This window comes from Lithobates pipiens, unplaced genomic scaffold (assembly GCF_037356315.1).
Source record: "Lithobates pipiens isolate NorthernLeopardFrog02 unplaced genomic scaffold, aLitPip1_a1.2 Scaffold_18, whole genome shotgun sequence".
Lineage (NCBI taxonomy): Eukaryota > Metazoa > Chordata > Amphibia > Anura > Ranidae > Lithobates > Lithobates pipiens.
The window spans coordinates 638,816,941-638,836,221 of record NW_027507758.1 but is presented as its reverse complement, the minus strand read 5'-3'; the positions used below and the strand labels follow the sequence as shown (position 1 = coordinate 638,836,221).

The window sequence follows — 19,281 nt, the reverse complement described above, 5'->3', positions numbered from 1 at the left end:
TGGATTCCAAACCACAAAGAAAAGGAGAGTATGACCAGCAAAACAAGACGTTTGATACATGAATGAACACAAGAATCCTCTACCGACACTCTGGAACCCGAAAACAGCTAGTTCTACCAGAAAAGTTAAAACCATTGGTCTTAAGAAATCTTCATGATGACATGGGTCACATTGGTACTGACAAGGTAACCCACCTAGCACGTGAACGATTTTACTGGCCATTTATGCAAAAAGACATTGATGAATATGTGCTGAAGAAGTGCAGCTGCATCAAACAAAAGCGTCCAAATATCACCGAAAGAGCACCTATGGGTTCGATTACTACCAGTTCACCTTTGGAGTTAGTATCCATTGATTATCTTCACTTGGAGAAAAGCAAAGGAGGATATGAGTATATACTTGTAATAGTTGACCATTTCACACGCTTTGCACAAGCGTATCCAACTAAGAACAAATCTGGAAAAACGGCGGCAGAAAAGATCTTTCAAGATTTCATACCACGTTTTGGCTATCCAGAGAAACTCCACCATGACCAAGGAAGAGAATTTGAAAACAACTTATTTCAGACATTGCAACGATTGGCAGGGATCTCTCATTCAAGAACTACTCCATACCATCCACAGGGTAACCCAGTGGAGAGATTGAACCGTACTTTGTTACAGATGCTTCGCACCTTAGAGGAAGAGAAAAAGTCAGATTGGAAAGAACATCTTCCACATATGGTTCATGCATATAATTGCACCAGGCATGAAGCCACAGGATACTCGCCATTCTTTCTATTGTATGGAAGATCTCCTCGTTTGCCAATTGACCTAATGCTCAACCTAAATTTGGAAAAGGAATCAGAAAGTCAACCAACATTTACTCAGAAATGGGCATCTAGAATGCAAGAAGCTTACAAAATCGCATCTGAGAATAGCAAAAAATCATCTGCTAAAGGGAAGAAGTACTATGACAAAAAGATAAAAGGAACACCTCTTCAACCGGGTGATCGGGTCTTAGTACGAAATCTCTCTGAAAGAGGAGGACCTGGTAAACTTCGTTCATACTGGGAAGAATCAGTACACAAAGTGGTAGAAAGAATCAAAGATGGGCCTGTGTACAAAATTCAGCCTGAAAGTGGTAAAAAGACTATTCGAGTACTGCACAGAAATCTTTTACTACCAGTAAATGACCTACCAATTGAAGGACACATTCCACGAGTACCGATGAAACAAAGACAATCAAGTAACAGAAAGGATGCCAGAATGGATGTGGACCAGGAGGAGGAATGTTCAGATGAAGAAAGATGGTATTATCCTTATATACCAGAGACTACAGAAAGTCATGATTGTGTTGTGTCTCAACCAAACTCTCAAAACGTACAGAAAATCCCATTAAGAGTTTCTGCTGAAGAGTTCTATCCTACAACTACCACACCCAATCTTGAACAAGAACAAAATGATGGAACAGTAGTTGGCGACCAAATCTGGGCTACAGACATGGTGGGACTAGACACTGCAGAATTACCCTCATTAAGTCAAGACTTACCTGTGAACCAAGATATGCAAATGGAAAATGATGTTGATGGAGAAGACTCAACTCCTGTCAGAAGATCTACCAGACAAGCTAAGCCTAAAGAGATCTTTACATATGACACACTAGGTCAGCCAAGATACATACCAAGTCAGATTCACACCATACAAACTCCTACAATGCTAGCTACTCCCATGACATGCCAGGTAGTTAAAGTAGCTCCTTGGTGGCAACAAGTACCTATTTGGGTTACTTAAATCACTAAATAGTGTTCAGATACCAATTGAGTTTAATGTCGGGAGCCATTAACTGAAGGAGGGGAGAGTGTGACGGACTGGGGTTTATATGGTCACAAAACAGACACCCCAAAGCAAAGTACATATTCATTTTTTTTTATATTTCTAAACATATCCCTTCTATTCTATTAATAACCAGTAGATGGCAGAGAAGGTACACAAACAGAGTCTATATAAGGCCACACACCATGTGACTGGAAATTAAACTACTTCCAGCCATAAAGTCAGTGGTCATATCTCATGCTGTTTGTGTGATTCTTTGCAGGTATGTACTCTAAATTGTTCCTAATCTGTATTAACCTGTGATAGAAAGATTCCTAAACATCTTGAGCAGATGCAGAAAAAGTCTCAGCAGATTTTATGCTATAGTTTTGCTGTAATTAGAAGTTTAGAACAGCATGTGTGAGAAACAAGGGAAAAGTGCATAAGAACATGAAAATACTGCATTAGTCAGAACAAATGTCTATGATAAACACTAAACCTTTCTAAATAGGTATATTTAAACCTGATTTATTGAAAATTGCATAGATTTATAGAAGCACATGTTTTCTGTTATTTAATATAGAAAAAAACCTATTGTATGTAAAGCTTATGTATTGCATCATACAGACATGCAATGTGCACCATCTAGTGGTTAAAAAAGAGTACTACCATGAAAATATTTGTATTAAAGCAATGCATTGCCAGTATGATTATTGCACACTTAAAGTGTACCAGAGAGATAAAGATAATTATCTATAACACTGAATAACAGGGATATATATATTATAAAATATAGTAATGTTCATTGTTATAACTACGTTTTAAAATACTTTAGTTAAAATCGGTATTATATATATTGTTAATAGTTATAAACATGTGACTATAAAAATGTAAAAGATGTATTGTTATGTAAAATTAAACTACTTCCAGCCATAAAGTCAGTGGTCATATCTCATGCTGTTTGTGTGATTCTTTGCAGTCCACGCCAAGCTGATCACCTTATCTCATCGTGTCTACAATCATCGGCTCTCTTAATTCACATTTTGAGGCCGGTAACACAGACAAGCCTGGAAGGATGGTATCACAGATGGCCGGCGGAGCTCCAGGCACACACGTCCTCCTACATCAGCCGCTAAGCCACGCCCCCCTTGTTATGCATCCTTGATTATTTATATGTTTCTGTGATATTGTAACTATGTATTTTTTTTGTATAATACATTTTTTATATATATTTTCCTACGTATGTGAATATGGTAGTACCTATAAAGTCCCACTTCTAGGGGGTTTCTCAATTTTTCTATCCTTCTGGGGATGTGGTACACCTTTATAGCAGATTTATTTCAGATAGCTCTGTTTCATTATAGGCTGAAACACGTCAACTGAGCAACAATCGGAGTGCAGATAATTTTTTATACATTATATGCAAGTTACTGGCAATAAAAAGATATGGGGGGCCCAGGTACTGGCCCTGAGGAACATGTATCAATGAGAAAAAAGTTTTAAAACCTATAATTTTTTAAAGGAGCAGTGATTTTAATGATGACTAAAGTGAAACAATAAAAATGAAAATTTCCTTTAAATATTGTGCCTGGGGGTCCCCTTATGCCCCGTACACACGAGAGGGATTAAGTCTGACAGACCTCCAAAGGAGTTCCGCCGGAATTCCGCTGGAGTTCCGACGGAGTTCTGGCGGACTTTTCGACCGAACGGACTTGGCCACACACCATCACACCAAACTCCGACGGAGTCGAACGTGATGACGTACGACGGGATTCGACGTAGGAAGTTCATAGACAGTAGCCAATAGCTGCCCTAGCGTCGGTTTTAGTCCGTCGGAGTAGCACACACACGAGCGAATTTTTCGAAGGGGACCGGGTCCGGCGGAGTTCCGTCGGGAAAATTTAAAGCATGCTTCATTTCTAAAGTCCGTCAGACTTTAGCTTCGCTAAAGTCCGTTGCAGCCCACACACGATCGGATAGTCCGCCGGACTCAGTCCGTCGGAGTTTGGATGTCGAAAAGTCCGCTCGTGTGTACGGGGCTTTAGTCTGCCTGTAAAGTGGTGCATCTGTACCGTGTATAGAACCTGCTGCAGCAATACTGGCATTTTTAAAGAAAGAAAAATGGCATTTTAATTGATTTTTTCCTGCACGCTTTCTTGAAAAATACAAAACATTGCTGACAATAGGAAAATGTGAAAAAGAATTAACGGTGTGGGTCTCCCCAATCCATACCAGGTCCTTTGGGTCGAATATGGATTTTATGGGGAACCAAAAAAAAAAAACGGCATGGGGTCTCCCCAAAATTTATACCAGACTACTTATGCCCTGTACACACGGTCGGATTTTCCAACAGAAAATATGCGATCGGATCATGTTGTCGGAAAATCAGACCGTGTGTGGGCTCCATCTGACTTTTTCCGTCAGATTTTCCAACGCACAAAATTTGAGAGCAGGATCTAAAATTTTCCAACAACAATATCCGATCGCATAAATTCTGATCGTGTGTAGACAATTCCGACGGACAAAGTGCCACCAATGCTCAGAATAAACTAAGAGACAAAAGTTATTGGCTACTGGCCCGTTTATAGTCTCCGACATACGTGTTTGACGTCACCTTGTTCAGAACGGACGGATTTTCTGACAACTTTGTGCGACCGTGTTTATGCAACACAAGTTTCGGCCAAAATCTGTCGGAAAAAATCCGACGGATTTTGTGGTCGGAATGTCCAACCGTGTGTACAGGGCATTATCCTAGTATGCAACCTGGCAGGCCAGGAAAGGAGGGGCCTGTTGAAAGCCAGGTGAGGAGATGGGGTGGCGTCCGCACACCTATTCCGTTTCTAGGATCCTGCTGTTCTTACTGCGAGGAGTGGACCAGAAACTGGCCTTAAGCACCATTAAGGGACAGATATCAGCCTTGGCTGTCTTTTTCCAACGACCCCTGACGTCTCACTCATTGGTGAGCACTTTTGTGCAAGGGGTTCGATATGTAGTCCCTCCGATGCAACCACCTCTACCTCCGTGGGATCTGAACCTGGTGCTATCGGCGCTTTAGAAGCCGCCGTTTGAGAACATCAGGTAAAATTCCCTTGTTGACTCTTTCTCAGAAAGTGGTCTTTCTAGTGGCTATTACATCTGCCAGGAGGGTTTCTGTGTTGGCGGCCTTGTCTTGCAAGTCGCCCTACCTAGTTTTACACAAGGATAAGGTGGTGGTGCTGCGTCCGCAACCTTCCTTTCTTTCAAAGGTGGTTTCAGCCTCCCATCTCAATGAGGACATTGTGTTACCATCTCTGTGTCCTAAGCTGACACACCCTAAGGAGGTGGCCCTCCATTCCCTGGATGTGGTCAGGGCCCTAAGGGTATATCTGTCTGCCATGGCTCCCTTACGGAATTCAGACTCTGTTAGTTTCGGTGGCTGGTCCGAAAAAAATTCTGCCGGACTCGTCGACCACCATTTCCCAGTGGATCAGACAGATCGTGGTCCAGGCTTACGCCTTGAAGGGGCAGGAGCCCCCTTTTCTGTTACAGCCCATTTCACCAGGGCAATTGGGACCTCCTGGGCTTTCCAACATCAAGTGTCTGTCTCCCAGGTGTGTAAGGTGGCGACTTGGTCGTCCGTTCACACTTTCACAAAGTTCTACAAAGTTGATGTAAGCGCATCTTCTGATGATTGCTTTGGCCACAAATTTTTGCAGGCGGCCATGTAATCGTTGCAATTTACACTCTTTCTTCTTGTTAGAGAAAGTTACATTTTGGTTGTCAATGCATTCTGATGCATACGTTGACCGCAAGTTCTGATGCGGTCGATTCAGATGGCGACTCCTCCGTTGAGGAGCGCCTCTGGCTGTAGGTGAAGTTATGTTAGCTGTTTCCACCCCTGGTTCTGACACTGCTTGGGGACGTCCCTACGGTTAAGATTTAATGGAGCTGTGTCCATCAATGAATGAAAGAGAAAATAGGATTTTTGTACTCACCGTAAAATCCTTTTCTCTGAAGTTCATTGACGGACACAGCACCCACTCCCTATCATTTTACATTATACTGCTTGTTGATGTACTGAGCTGCAGGAAGCAGGCTGAGGGGTTATAGCCAGAGGGACCGCCCCCTGGGCGGAACTGTACAGTTCTGTTGTTTTCACATGTATTACATGTCCTGCCTAGTCCTCTCCTGAAGGTGGTGTAATAACCCTACGGTCAAGATTTAATGGAGCTGTGTCCATCAATGAAAGAAAAAGAAAATGTGTCAACAGTGTCCGATCTGTCCGTCGCAATACCTCTAAAAATCGCAGATCATCTCCATTACTATTAAAAAAATAATAAAAATGCCATAAATCTTTCCCATAGTTTGTAGATGCTATAACTTTTGCGCAGACCAATCTATATACGCCGAATGCAAATTTTTTAACCAAAAATATGTAGAATATATATTGGCCTAAACCGATGAAGAAATTTGGAAAAGGGGGGAAGGAAATAGGACTATATATGAATCATGCAGCCAAGGAGATAACATGACAGAGTGTGTCTGGTAGGTAGTAAATGATGAGTAAAAACCACATATGTTACATAGTAGCACAATGTATAAATAGTAGATAAAGGACATACAATTTATTCCATACAAATAACATGATAATGGCATAGCAAGGTAACATATATGTTCATATCGTAAACAAAAGGTAAAGACCAAACTCATTGACGTGTGTCTCCATGATATAGAAATAATCAAATCTTGATTAGATTGGTACTCTCCAGTAAGCCAAGCATATGTAGTAATTATATGACAATGGTCTTAACCTGCTCTTAATCTTTTGCTGGCGGGAATTTGGCCAGCAAAAGCGCTCATCTGTCTTTTGCTGGCCGAATTTCCGATCGTGTGTATGCAGCATAACACTCTACACTGAGAGTCACAGTAACGCTACACTCACTAGTAGCAAACTGAGCCCCCTACTCTATCCATCTCCACTCCACAACACTGTAAAAGCTTCTTGTAGGAAGGAACCTTCTATAGTGTGGGGTGGGACTATGAACACTGAGCCATGATTGTACATGATTGCGCCCAGTGCATTGTGGGGTACTAAGCGGGTGAACACCCAGCAGAGCATCTCGTAAATTCAGGTGTTCACCAAACACGTGATGTTCGGGCTGGATCCAAACTGCTTGTCCAACACTACTCATTCCAAAGTAAGGCCTTCCGGTAGACAGTCTCACAACAACAGGGAACTTCAGACCAGGATGGGAACAACTCACATGAGAACTAAAGGCACTTTCTGTACGTAGTCTGTGAGTGGTCAGCTCATGCATCTGGGATAAGAAGCTTCCTCCTAAAACTTGCAGCCTGGACAGTCCGGACAGCATGCTGGATGACAGCTGGGATGAGGACGTGGAAACCAACAAGATCCTGGTCTGAGGTTTGCGGTTGTGATGAGACTGTCCACTGGTAGCCCTTACTATGTGATGAGCCTGATTTTACCTGTCACAGTGTGAGTTGTCATTTGTCCTTTCGTCACAATAAATATGTTTACACACTACACTCAGACTGCACCCTGCTGTTCTTATTAATTCCCCTGGTAACCTGTAACACACACACAATAGTTTCCACTTTGTGTTCTAACAGCGACACGAACCGCTCACAGTATCTGCTGTAACCATTCTGACAAAACTTCTGTAATACACGCTACCACGCCAGACAGGAATATGGCAGAAGGTAAATCTTGTAGCACTCTTGAAAGAGACAGAAATTCTTTAAGTTCTAATTTAGTGCATTAGAGATAAAGCTTAACAATTAATTACCAAAAGCTGATCCCAAAATTTACAGATGAAGATTTTACACAAAATATACAATAATAACAGCAAATCAAATGGGATTAAGAATGGAAGAGTACTTAGCCAGGTTCCCGGTCTTTGGTGTTAGCAGAGCCCAATTCCAATGTAAAATAAAGTATCTCCCTTCATTGCCAGCAAAACCATTTTCTAAACTATTCATGCCTTATGGAAGTTAATACTCCCAATTATCAAAGTAAAACTTTATTACGGCTTAATTAAAAATCTTTGAGGCTTTACAGATTCTGGGCCAAAAGGTGTTTATTTCACCTGAGCTGTTACCAGTGGCAGCTGGTGCTCAAATTTTTTTGGGGGCGCAAACAAACTGAAAAAATACTGAAACCCCCCCATCAAATGCAGCCTCACTGTGCCCATCATATTCAGCCACTTGCAGCCACTTGTGCCCATCACATGGAGCCACTTGTGCCCATCAAACACAGCCACTGTACCCATCATATGCAGCCACTTGTGCCCATCAAATGCACTCACTGTGCCTGTCATATGCAGCCACTTGTGCCCGTCATATGCAGCCATTGTGCCCACCGACCCCCTCACTCGCAGGGCTCATTGCTCTGGCACCACCCCCCACGTGTGCGGTTATGACATGACACCCCAACCCCTGCGTGCAGCTGACAGCACCCCCAACCCACGTGCATGGCTCTGGCAGAGGGGACTTAACGACCTCTGCTCCAGCGTGTCTCCTCCGCTCCTCTTCCTAAGCGCCAGGCATCCAATAGGGTGGCCTGGCGCTTTGGCCAATCAGGAAACAGGTCTGATGCCCCGCCTCCTGATTGGCGTGGAGGAAGGTTAGTGTGAAAATAGCGAAAATTAACTTGCAGGGCAGGTGGGTGTTGTGAAATATGGGGTGGGGAAGAGGGCATGGACACAAAGATTTAAATCTGATTGTTTGTTGCACACTTATGAACGTTAGCAAAATAAAAGGTGCCCCTGGGTGTTCTCACTCAGTTTTGGGGTTCATTGGATCTCATTGCTGTCACAATATCTGCTGTGATTGTACAACCCCCTTTCCTATGGCTTTCAGATGTATTGGTACTTCCACTGATTACATCACACTTAAAGTGGTTGTAAACCCTTACAACACACTTTGACCTACAGGTAAGCCTAGATTAAGGCTTACCTGTAGGTCCAAGAAATATCTCCTAAACCTATACGGTTTAGGAGATATTTACTAAAAGACCGTGACAGCTGTCTACGGCGCATGCGCACTGAGCGCGGCACCATCAACGGCGAATATGCCGCGCGTGGCGGCTCCCGTGCGCATGTGCGGGAGTGACGTCATCGCTGCTCCGGCGAATCACAGCGCTGGAGCAGCGAGACCCATGGAGACCCACCAAGAAGATGGACGCTTGGAACTACAGGGGACAGCGGTGACTTCGCTGGCTCCTGTGTCAGGTAAGTGACACATAATGGGCTACTATGCGATGCATAGTAGTCCATTACCTTTGCAGGGAATGAAAGAGGAAGTAAACTCATCAGGGTTTACTTCCTCTTTAAACTCTCCTGATGGAAACGTGTTGCTGATAAAACTACCTGAAAGTATGTTTCTTTTTTTTAAAACTGAAATTAATCAGGTCGTGGGGGGGGATCTGTGCTAGAGAGGGGTTTGGGAAGAGTATGGGGGAAGTCATTTTTCATTTTAAATTGACCTGTGGGATATGCACTCATGAACCATGCACGCTGTATGTAATGTACTCCTGGACCCTGCATCCTCTGCATAATGCACTCCTGCACCCTGTGCGTAACACACTTCTGAACCCTGCGCATAATGCACTCCTGAACCCTGTGCTACTGTGTAACACACTCTTGAACCATGCAACCTGTGCATACACACGATGAGATTATCGGACGAATGATCGTCCGTTTTTTATTGCATGCTAATCTCAGATCGAATCTGAGGAGTTTACTAAAGTCACGAAAATTCCCGCACGACAGAAAAAAAATTCGGAAGTGATGTCATGTGTTGTAATGCATTTGTATTGCATTTTCGAACGATAGCTGTACTGATTAACCACTTTCAGACCGGACCATTTTGCTGGTCAAAGGCCAGACCACTTTTTGCGATTCGGCACTGCGTCGCTTTAACTGACAATCGCACAGTCGTGCGACGTGGTTCCCAAACAAAATTGACGTCCTTTTTTTCCCACAAATGGAGCTTTCTTTTTGTGGTATTTGATCACCCCTGCGGTTTTTATTTTTTGCGCTAAAAACAAAAATAGAGCGACAATTTTGAAAAAAACGCATTATTTTTTACTTTTTGTTATAATAAATATCCCCAAAAATATATAAAAAAACATTTTTTTCCCTCAGCTTAGGCCGATACGTATTCTTCTACATATTTTTGGTAAAAAAAAAAATCGCAATAAGCGATTATTGATTGGTTTGAGCAAAAGTTATAGCGTTTACAAAATAGGGATAGTTTTATAGCATTTTTATTAATAATTATTTTATTTACTAGTAATGGCGGCAATCGGCGATTTTTATTGTGACTGCGACATTGTGGGGGACCCATCGAACATTTTTGGGACCATTGTCATTTATACAGTAATCACTGCTATATAAATGCAGTGATTCCTGTGTAAATGACACTGGCATTAAAAGGGTTAACCAGTGGGTGGCAGTGTAGGGGTTAAGTGTTCCTAGGGGCGTGTTACTAACTGTGGGGAGGGTTTGGCTTTCATTTAGTGAACACTGATCTCTGCTCCAATCACATGGAGCAGAGATCAGCGTCACTAGTTGCTAGGCAGAATGGAGAAATGCTGTTTACACGGCATTTCCTCCATTCAGCCGTCCCGTGAGACAATCACGGGGATGCCCGCAGCGATCGAGTCTGCGGGTCCCGCGACCGGACTCACGGGGGTCCCGACCAGCGCGGGAGCGCGCCGCCGGCAGCGCGCTCCCGATGGCAGGGCGGCATTGAAGATTGGACGTACATGTACGCCAATATGCCTGCCCGTGCCATTCTGTCGACGTACATCGTCGTGCGCTGGTCGGGAAGTGGTTAAACAAAAATCGTATGATCTGGCATCTTACAAAAAAAATTTCCGTGCATGTCAGATAGAATAATATCGGATGAACTGTCCTAATCGGCTCTCGGAAGCTCTGTACTAACGATCCGATTATCGTACGATCGATTCGAAAGCGGTATTTTCCGTGCGATTTTCTGATCGTGTGTACGGGGCATAATGCACTCCTGAACCTTGTGCTACTGTGTAACACACGCTTGAAGCATGCAGCCTGTGCATAATGCACTCCTGAACCCTGTGCTACTGTGTAACACACTCTTGAACCATGCAACCTGTGCAAAATGCACTCCTGAACCCTGCAGTGTAACACACTCCTGAACCATGCAACTTGTGCATAATGCACTCCTGAACTCTGCAGTGTAACACACTCCTGAACCATGCAACCTGTGCATAATGCACTCCTGAACTCTGCCTCCCTGTGCATAGTACAATACTGAACCCTGCACATGTCCCCCTGTGCGAAACTCCTGAAACCTTCACCCTCCGTGTAACACACTCCTGAACCCTGCGTGTAACTAATTCCTGAACCCTGTGGTTAATCTCAGTCCTCCTCTTATGTCGCGTACACACGATCGTAATTTTGGTCGGGAAAAAGCTCTGATGGTTTTTCCGACGGGATTTCGCTCAAGCTGTCTTGCATGCACATGGTCCCACAAAAGTTCTCTGAACTTTCAACCGTCAAGGACGCAGTGACGTACAACACTACGACGAGCCCAGAAAACTAAGTTCAATGCTTCCGGGCATGCGTCGGATTGTTTCCAAGCATGCGTAGGAATTTTGCATGTCGGAATTTATACAGACGATCTGAATTTCCGATCGGAACTTTTTCTGACCGAGAAATTGAGAACCTGCTCTCAATCTTTTGCTTGCCGAAATTCCGCCAGAAAAGGTCCGATGGAGCATACACACGGTCGCATTTTCCGACCAAATGCTCTCATCAGCCTTTTGCTGGCCGAATTTCCGATCGTGTGTACGGGGCATTATAGTGAGAAGGGGTTATCCCCCCATTATTGATTGATCTCAGTCCCCCTCTTATAGTGAGGAGGGGTTATTCATCCCCCCATTATTGGCTGATCTCAATAACCCTCTTATAGTAAGGAAGGTTTGTCCCCCCCCCCTCCCCCCCATTGTTGGTTGATCTCAGTCTCCCTCTTATAGTAAGGGAGGGTTATGCACTTCCCCTAATTATTGACTGATCTCAGCCCCCCTCTTATAGTAAGGGAGGGTTATGCACTTCCCCTAATTATTGGCTGATCTCAGCCCCCCTCTTATAGTAAGGGAGGGTTATGCACTTCCCCTAATTATTGGCTGATCTCAGTCCCCTCTTACAGGGAAGAAGGGTTATCAAGCTCCCCCATTATTGGCTGCTATGAGTCAGCTGACCAGGAACAAACACTGTGCAGGACGTTATGGGTGAGTACCAAAATAATCAACCACAATTGCAACCAAAATTAAAATCCTGGAAATTCAGTAGAACACAAATCCCATGCCATGTTACCAGAGACTGCTACGGAGAGAATTAGAGCTGAGCCGTTAGTTCTGTCTGAATTGGCCAAATATGGCGACCATACTCATTAACAGGGGGGTGGTATCTGAGGGTCATTTTATATTAGATGGACTTTTCAAACTCTGATAACCCCTCTGCCTGCAGGCCCAACCAATCACAGAGAAGGGCAGTGGGGGAAGAGGCATCAACCCCTACTGCTTTGCCTGTAGGGGTCTGACTGGCAAGGTACTTCCCAAGTTGAAGCCATGAGGCCTGGTATGGTTCAGGAGGTGAGGGGGCACACGCTCATGTCAGGCTGTATACTTGGATTAGGGGCCTGCTATGGATTTTTAGGAGTCCTTCAGCCCTTTTTTCGCATGCAATACCCCACTAAAATTCATACTAGTCTCAAAGGGTCTGGAATGTATATGCGGGGACTCAACTTTTCTTCTATTCATGCCATACCAAGTGCTACAGCAACATTACCAAGGATTCCCACACATCCCAAAGGTCCTACAAAATAAAAAGCATACTTTTGCAGGGGGGGGGGGGGGGTTGTGTGCCATGAATGGTGATTTTAAAACCCTTTTCCTTTGTAAATGTCAATAAAGCTGCAGCACTATCTGTAAATCACAGACATATGCCCTTCACAGGCAGGATTAGGACACTGCCCCCCCCCCCCCCAGGGTTAGGACACCCCACTAGGATTATGACATAGTTACATAGTAGGTGAGGTTGAAAAAAGACACAAGTTCAACCTATGCGTGTGATTATATGTCAGTATTACATTGTATATCCCTGTATGTTGTTCAGGTGTTTATCTAATAGTTTCTTGAAACTATCAATGCCCCCCGCTGAGACCACTGCCATCCTTGCCACTCTTACAGTAAGGAACCCTCTACGGAGTTTAAGGTTAAACCTCTTTTCTTCTAATTTTTCGTCTAATTTTAATGAGTGGCCACGTGTCTTGTTAAACTTCCTTTTGCGAAAAAGTTTTATCCCTATTGTGGGGTCACCAGTACGGTATTTGTATATTGAAATCATATCCCCCGTCAAGCGTCTCTTCTCCAGAGAGAATACGTTCAGTGCTCGCAACCTTTCCTCATAACTAATATCCTCCAGACCCTTTATTAGCTTTGTTGCCCTTCTTTGTACTCACTTCATTTCCAGTACATCCTTCTTGAGGACCGGTGCCCAGAACTGGACAGCAAACTCCAGGCGCGGCTGGACCAGAGTCTTGTACAGCGGGAGAATTATCATTTTATCTCTGGAGTTGATCCCCTTTATAATGCCAATATTCTGTTTGCTGTGTTAGCAGCAGCTTGGCATTGCTGAGCCCATCATCTACTAGGACCCCCAGGTCCTTTTCCATCCTAGATTCCCCCAGAGGTTCTCCCCCCAGTATATAGAATGCATTCATATTTTTGCCACCCAAATGCATAATTTTACATTTTTCTACTTTGAACCTCATTTTCCATGTAGTTGCCCAACCCATTAATTTGTTCGGATCTTTTTGCAAGTTTTCCACATCCTGTGGAGAAATTATTGCCCTGCTTAGCTTAGTATGGTATGCAAATACAGAGATTGAACTGTTTACCCCATCCTCCAAGTCATTTATGAATAAATTAAATAGGATTGGTCAGAACAGAACCCTGGGGGACCCCACTACCCACCCCTGACCATTCCGAGTACTCCCTATTTATCACCACCCTCTGAACTCGCCCTTGTAGCCAGTTTTCAATCCATGTACTCACCCTATGGTCCATGTCAAGGCCTTCCTTTATCTAGATACACCATGTCTACGGGCCTTCCTTTATCTAGATACACCACGTCTACGGGCCTTCCTTTATCTAGACACACCATGTCTACGGGCCTTCCTTTATCTAGATACACCAAGTCTACGAGCCTTCCTTTACCTAGATACACCACGTCTACGGGCCTTCCTTTATCTAGCTAGAAGCTCACCTCCTCATAGAAGGTTAATAGATTGGTTTGGCAAGAACGATTCTTCATGAATCCATGCTGATTACTGCTAATGACACCGTTCTCATTCCTAAAATCTTGTATATAGTCCCTTATCATCCCCTCCAAGAGTTTACATTACTATTGATGTTAGGCTAACTGGTCTGTAATTCCCAGGGATGTATTTTGGGCCCTTTTTAAATATTGGTGCTACATTGGCTTTTCTTCAATCAGCTGGTACCTTTCCAGTCACTAGACTGTCAGTAAAAATTAGGAACAATGGTCTGGCAATTACTTGACTGAGCTCCCTAAGTACCCTTGGGTGTAAGCCATCTGGTCTGGGTGATTTATTAATGTTAAGTTTCCAAAGTCCAATTTTAATTCTGTCCTCTGTTAAACATAGAGGTGCTTCCTGTGATGTGTCATGAAGATAAACACTGCAGGTTTGGTTACTGAAGCCCCCCCGATTCCCTCATGAAGACTGAGGAGAATAAATTCAATACCTTCGCCATCTCCCCATCCTTTGTAACCAGATGTCTTTCCTCATTCTTTATGGGGCCAATATGGTCTGTCCTCCTTTTTTACTGTTTACATGCTTAAAGAATTTCTTGGGATTTGTTTTGCTCTCCTCCACTATGTATCTTTCATGTTCTATCTTAGCCGTCCTTATTGCACCCTTACATTTCTTGTTGCATTCTTTATAAAGTCTGGATGCTGATCCCTCAACCATTTATTTTTTGAAGGCCTTCTCCTTTGCTTTTAAATGCATTTTTACATTGGAGTTAAGCCATCCAGGATTTTGTTTGCTGTTTTAAATTTGTTACCCAATGGGATGCATTTGCTAATGCCCTTATTTAATATGCTCTTAAAGCAAACCCATCTCTCCTCTGCGTTCTTTGTTCCTAAGATTTTATCTCAATTTATGCCTTCTAGTAAGGTTTGTAGTTTAGGGAAGTTGGCTCTTTTGAAATTCAGTGTCTTTGTATTCCCCTTATGTTTCTTATTTGTGTGATTTATACTGAAGCCAATTGACCTGTGATCGCTGTTTCCTAGATTGCCCCATCTTTCCACATCTGTGATCAGGTCTGTATTGTTGGTAATCAGTAGATCCAGCAACGCTTTATTTCTAGTTGGTGCATCTACCATCTGACACATAAAATTGTCCTGCAAGACATTTAGGAACTGGCGAGCCCTAGATGAATCTCATTGCCCAGTCTATGTCTGGATAATTAAAATCCCCCATTATGATAACACTTCCCATCCTTGCTGCTAATCCAAATTGTTATAGCAGATCAGTCTCCCCTTCCTCCCTCAGGTTAGGGTGGCCTATAGCGTACTACCAGTATTATTTTCCCCTTAGCTTCATACCTTTGGAGCTCTACCCATAAGGATTCCACCTCCTCCCTAGCTCCCTTAGTGATGTCATCTGTCACATTCACTTGTACATTATTCTTGATATATAGGTATACCCCTCCCCCTTTTTTACCCTCTCTATCCTTGCGATAAAGTGTATACCCTTGAATGTTTGTCAGCCAATCATGAGAGCTGTTGAACCAGATCTCTGAAATTCCCACAAAATCCAAATCCTCCTCGTACAATAGTATCTCTAGTTCACCCATCTTGTCCGCCAGGCTCCTGGCATTGGTGAACATGCCATGTGGTGTAGACCAGTCGCATATTATCCTCTTATTGGGTGTTCCGAGATTGCAACTAGGACTTGCTACTATACTTACCTTGGGTTTATGTGCTTTGGTCAACCTACCACTAATGCACCCAATACTACCCTCTGGAATATGTTCCGTGCTTACTATCCCTACCTCTGCACTCCCCCCCCCCCCCCCCCTCATCGCCTAGTTTAAAAACCCCTCTAACTTTTCGGCCATCTTCATTCCCAGCTGATCTGCACCATCCTCATTTAGGTGCAGTCCGTCCCTTCTATAGTACCGGTTATCGACTGAGAAGTTGGCCCAGTCCTCCAGGAACCCAAACCCCTCCTTACCACACCAGCTCTTCAGCCACTTGTTTACTTCCCTAATCTCCCTTTCTGGTGTGGCTCAATGTACCGGTAGTATTCCTGAGAATACTACCTTGGAGGCCATTTTCCTCAATTTAGCTCCTAAGTCCCTAAAATCGTTTTTTAGGACACTCCATCTACCTCTGACTTTGTCACTGGTGCCAACGTGCACCATGACAGCTTTGTCTTCCCCAGCCCCTCCCAGCAATCTGTCCACCAGATCCATGATGTGCTGAACACAAGCGCCCGGCAGACAACATACTGTTTGACGCTTCTGGTCTTTGTTACAGATTGGCCTCTCTGTCCGTTTAAGAATTGAGTCCCCTACCAACAGAATCTGTCTTTCCTTTCCCTTCACTCCCCCCCCACTCTCACTGGAGGAGTTCTTCCCCTGGCAGCTAGGTGAGTCCCTCAGCTCCAGCAGTGCTGGTCCTTGACTGGGATCACCAATGTCACTCAATGGAACGTACTTATTGGGATGCTCCAGCCCTGGATCGGCCTCCCTGGCACTTGCCCCTCTACCCTTCCTGATTGTCACCCATCTACTCTTTGCTAGTGCCTGCACCTCTTTGTCTCCACCCACCTCAGTGCTGGCCCCTGCCATGTACGTTCCTGGCTCTCCTTTAGTATGGAGGGACTTTTCAGTGCTGACAGTTGCTTCCCCAGATTCAGAACCTGGGATTCCAGGGAAACAATACGCTTACATTTTGCACAGCAGTATTCACCCTCGATCGGATGATCAAGGCACGCATACATGCCGCAAGATGTACAACAAGTTGCCTCTCCACACCCGCCGGGCATCGTACCTATTAAATTTAATGAGGATTCGGGATTATACCCTGTCCAACTAGCTTCCGGACACTAAAACTCAAGACAATACACAGGTACTCAATAAGACAATACACAGATACTCGCAGACCTACATGCACTCGCAGATCACTCACAGACCGACGTGCACTCGCACACCGCTCGCAGACCTACGTGCAGTCAGACCTACGTGCACTCGCAGACCGCTCGCAGACCTACATGCACTCGCAGACCGCTCACAGACCTACGTGCACTCGCAGACCGCTCACAGACCTATGTGCACTCGCAGACCTACATGCACTTGCACGACATACCCCCAGGGTTAGGACACTCCTCGTTATTAGGACACCCCCTAGGATTAGGACACCCCTCATTATTAGGACACCCCCCTAGGATTAGGACACCCACCCAGGGTTAAGACACCCCTCGTTATTAGGACATCCACCAAGGATTAGGATACCCACCCGGGATTAGGAGACCCCTCATTATTAGGACCCCCTAGGATTAGGACACCACCCAGGGTTAGGACACCCCTCATTTTTAGGACACCCCTCTAAGATTGGGACACCCACGGTTAGGACACCCCTTGTTATTAGGACACCCACCCTGGATTAGAACACCCACCCAGGGTTAGGACACCCCTCATTAGTAGGACACTTCCCTAGGATTAGGACACCCCCCAGGGTTAGGACACCCCACAGACATGTTATTTGAAGGAATTGGACATTTTTGTTGTTTAACGATAAAGCGAAAAGTGGAACTTCCGCTCATATGATTCCTCCCCCCCCCCCTCCGGTGCCACAATTGGCATCTTTCGGGGGGGCTGCAGATACCTGTATAATACAGGTATCTGCACCTACTTCCGGGAATAGACTCCCGCGGGAGTCACGCCCCTTCCCGCAACCCCCGCTGTCTCCTGGGAAACACACAGGTCCCAGGAGATAGCGGGGATCACTTACGACACGCAGCGTGACTCGCGCATGCGCACTAGGGAACCGGGAAGTGAAGCCGCAAAGCTTCACTTCCTGATTTCCTCAATGAAAATGGGAGCGGCAGCAGCCGAGAGCCGAGCGATTGCTCGGCTTCGGCTGCCGACATCGCTGGACCCTGGGACAGGTGAGTGTCCATTTATTAAAAGTCAGCAGCTGCAGTATTTGTAGCTGCTGGCTTTTAATAATTTTGTTTTAGGCGGACTCCCTCTTTAAGTATTTAAAAAATCACTGTTCCAGGCTGAATTGAATTTCTAAGAATTTATTTTCCTCATGTTCCCCGGGGCAGTGCTCCCCTCCCATGTTATTGTTTGGCACCCCTTGACTATTACCCCAAAAAAAAAAAAATATATATATATATATATATATATATATATATTTAAGTTGACAGATTGACCTCCTATTGATTTCATTGGGGTTTGGGTTCAATATCAGAAGTTTACAGCACAACACTTGCCTGGAACCCGGGGCAGTTCATCTCACCCCACAATGAGGAGAATGTTCTGCCCCTGAAGGGGTTATTCTAAATTTCCACACTATATATGTGTGTATCATCATCTGCTGGAGATAAAAGACATCACAGTGACTATGGAGGAAGAGGACGGACATGACGGGGGTTTACTGGGTGTAAATAGAAAATAAGATCTTATTACCTCCTCTGCTATCACTTCCAACAATGTCTCCTCTCTACTTCCTCCCGACTCACCTCTCACCCGGAACTTCCTGTCTGTACCTGACATCACTTCCTGTCTGTACCCCCTTGTGGAGCTCAGAGGAACTGCAGCCCCGAGAACATGGCCTTGTCGTTTTTGCCAAGTGTTCCTGGATGATGAAGTACATTCCCGGGAATATCTCACTGACACCAACAATGGGGCTTTTTTTTTTATCTCACTGACACCAACAATGGAAAACGTATTTTATCTCACTGACACCAACAATGGGGCTTATTTTATATCACTGAAACCAACAATGGGGTTTATTTTATCTCACTGACACCAACAATGGAAAACTTATTTTTGCTCACTGACACCAAGAATGTAACTTATTTTATCTCACTGACACCAACATCCAACAATGGAACTTATTTGATCTCACTGACACCAATGATGGGACTTACTTTATCTTATGGCACCAATGATGGGACTTATTTTATTCCACCGACACCAACAATGGGGCTTATTTGATCTCAATTCGTTTATTTTAGTGACACCAACAATATGGCTTATTTTATCCCACTGGCACCATCGATAGGACTGTATTTTCTTACTTTATTATTTCACTGACACTGATAGGGAAAATCCCAGAACTTAGGGGTTTCCAATAACATGTTGACTGCTGAACCACATTCAGAAAGATGTATTTAATATTCA

At 44.3% G+C, this 19,281-nt stretch overlaps 1 protein-coding gene across 1 annotated transcript in view; it reads right to left on the bottom strand.

Moving 5' to 3' along the window:
• LOC143989910 (uncharacterized) overlaps positions 1-18,666 on the bottom strand; it is a 200,022-nt gene extending 181,356 nt beyond the window's left edge. The window contains 1 exon segment of the mRNA XM_077490184.1: positions 18,565-18,666. Within this exon segment, the coding sequence (XP_077346310.1) occupies positions 18,565-18,651 (87 nt within the window). The 5' untranslated portion in view covers positions 18,652-18,666.
• Positions 18,667-19,281: the final 615 nt, after the last annotated feature.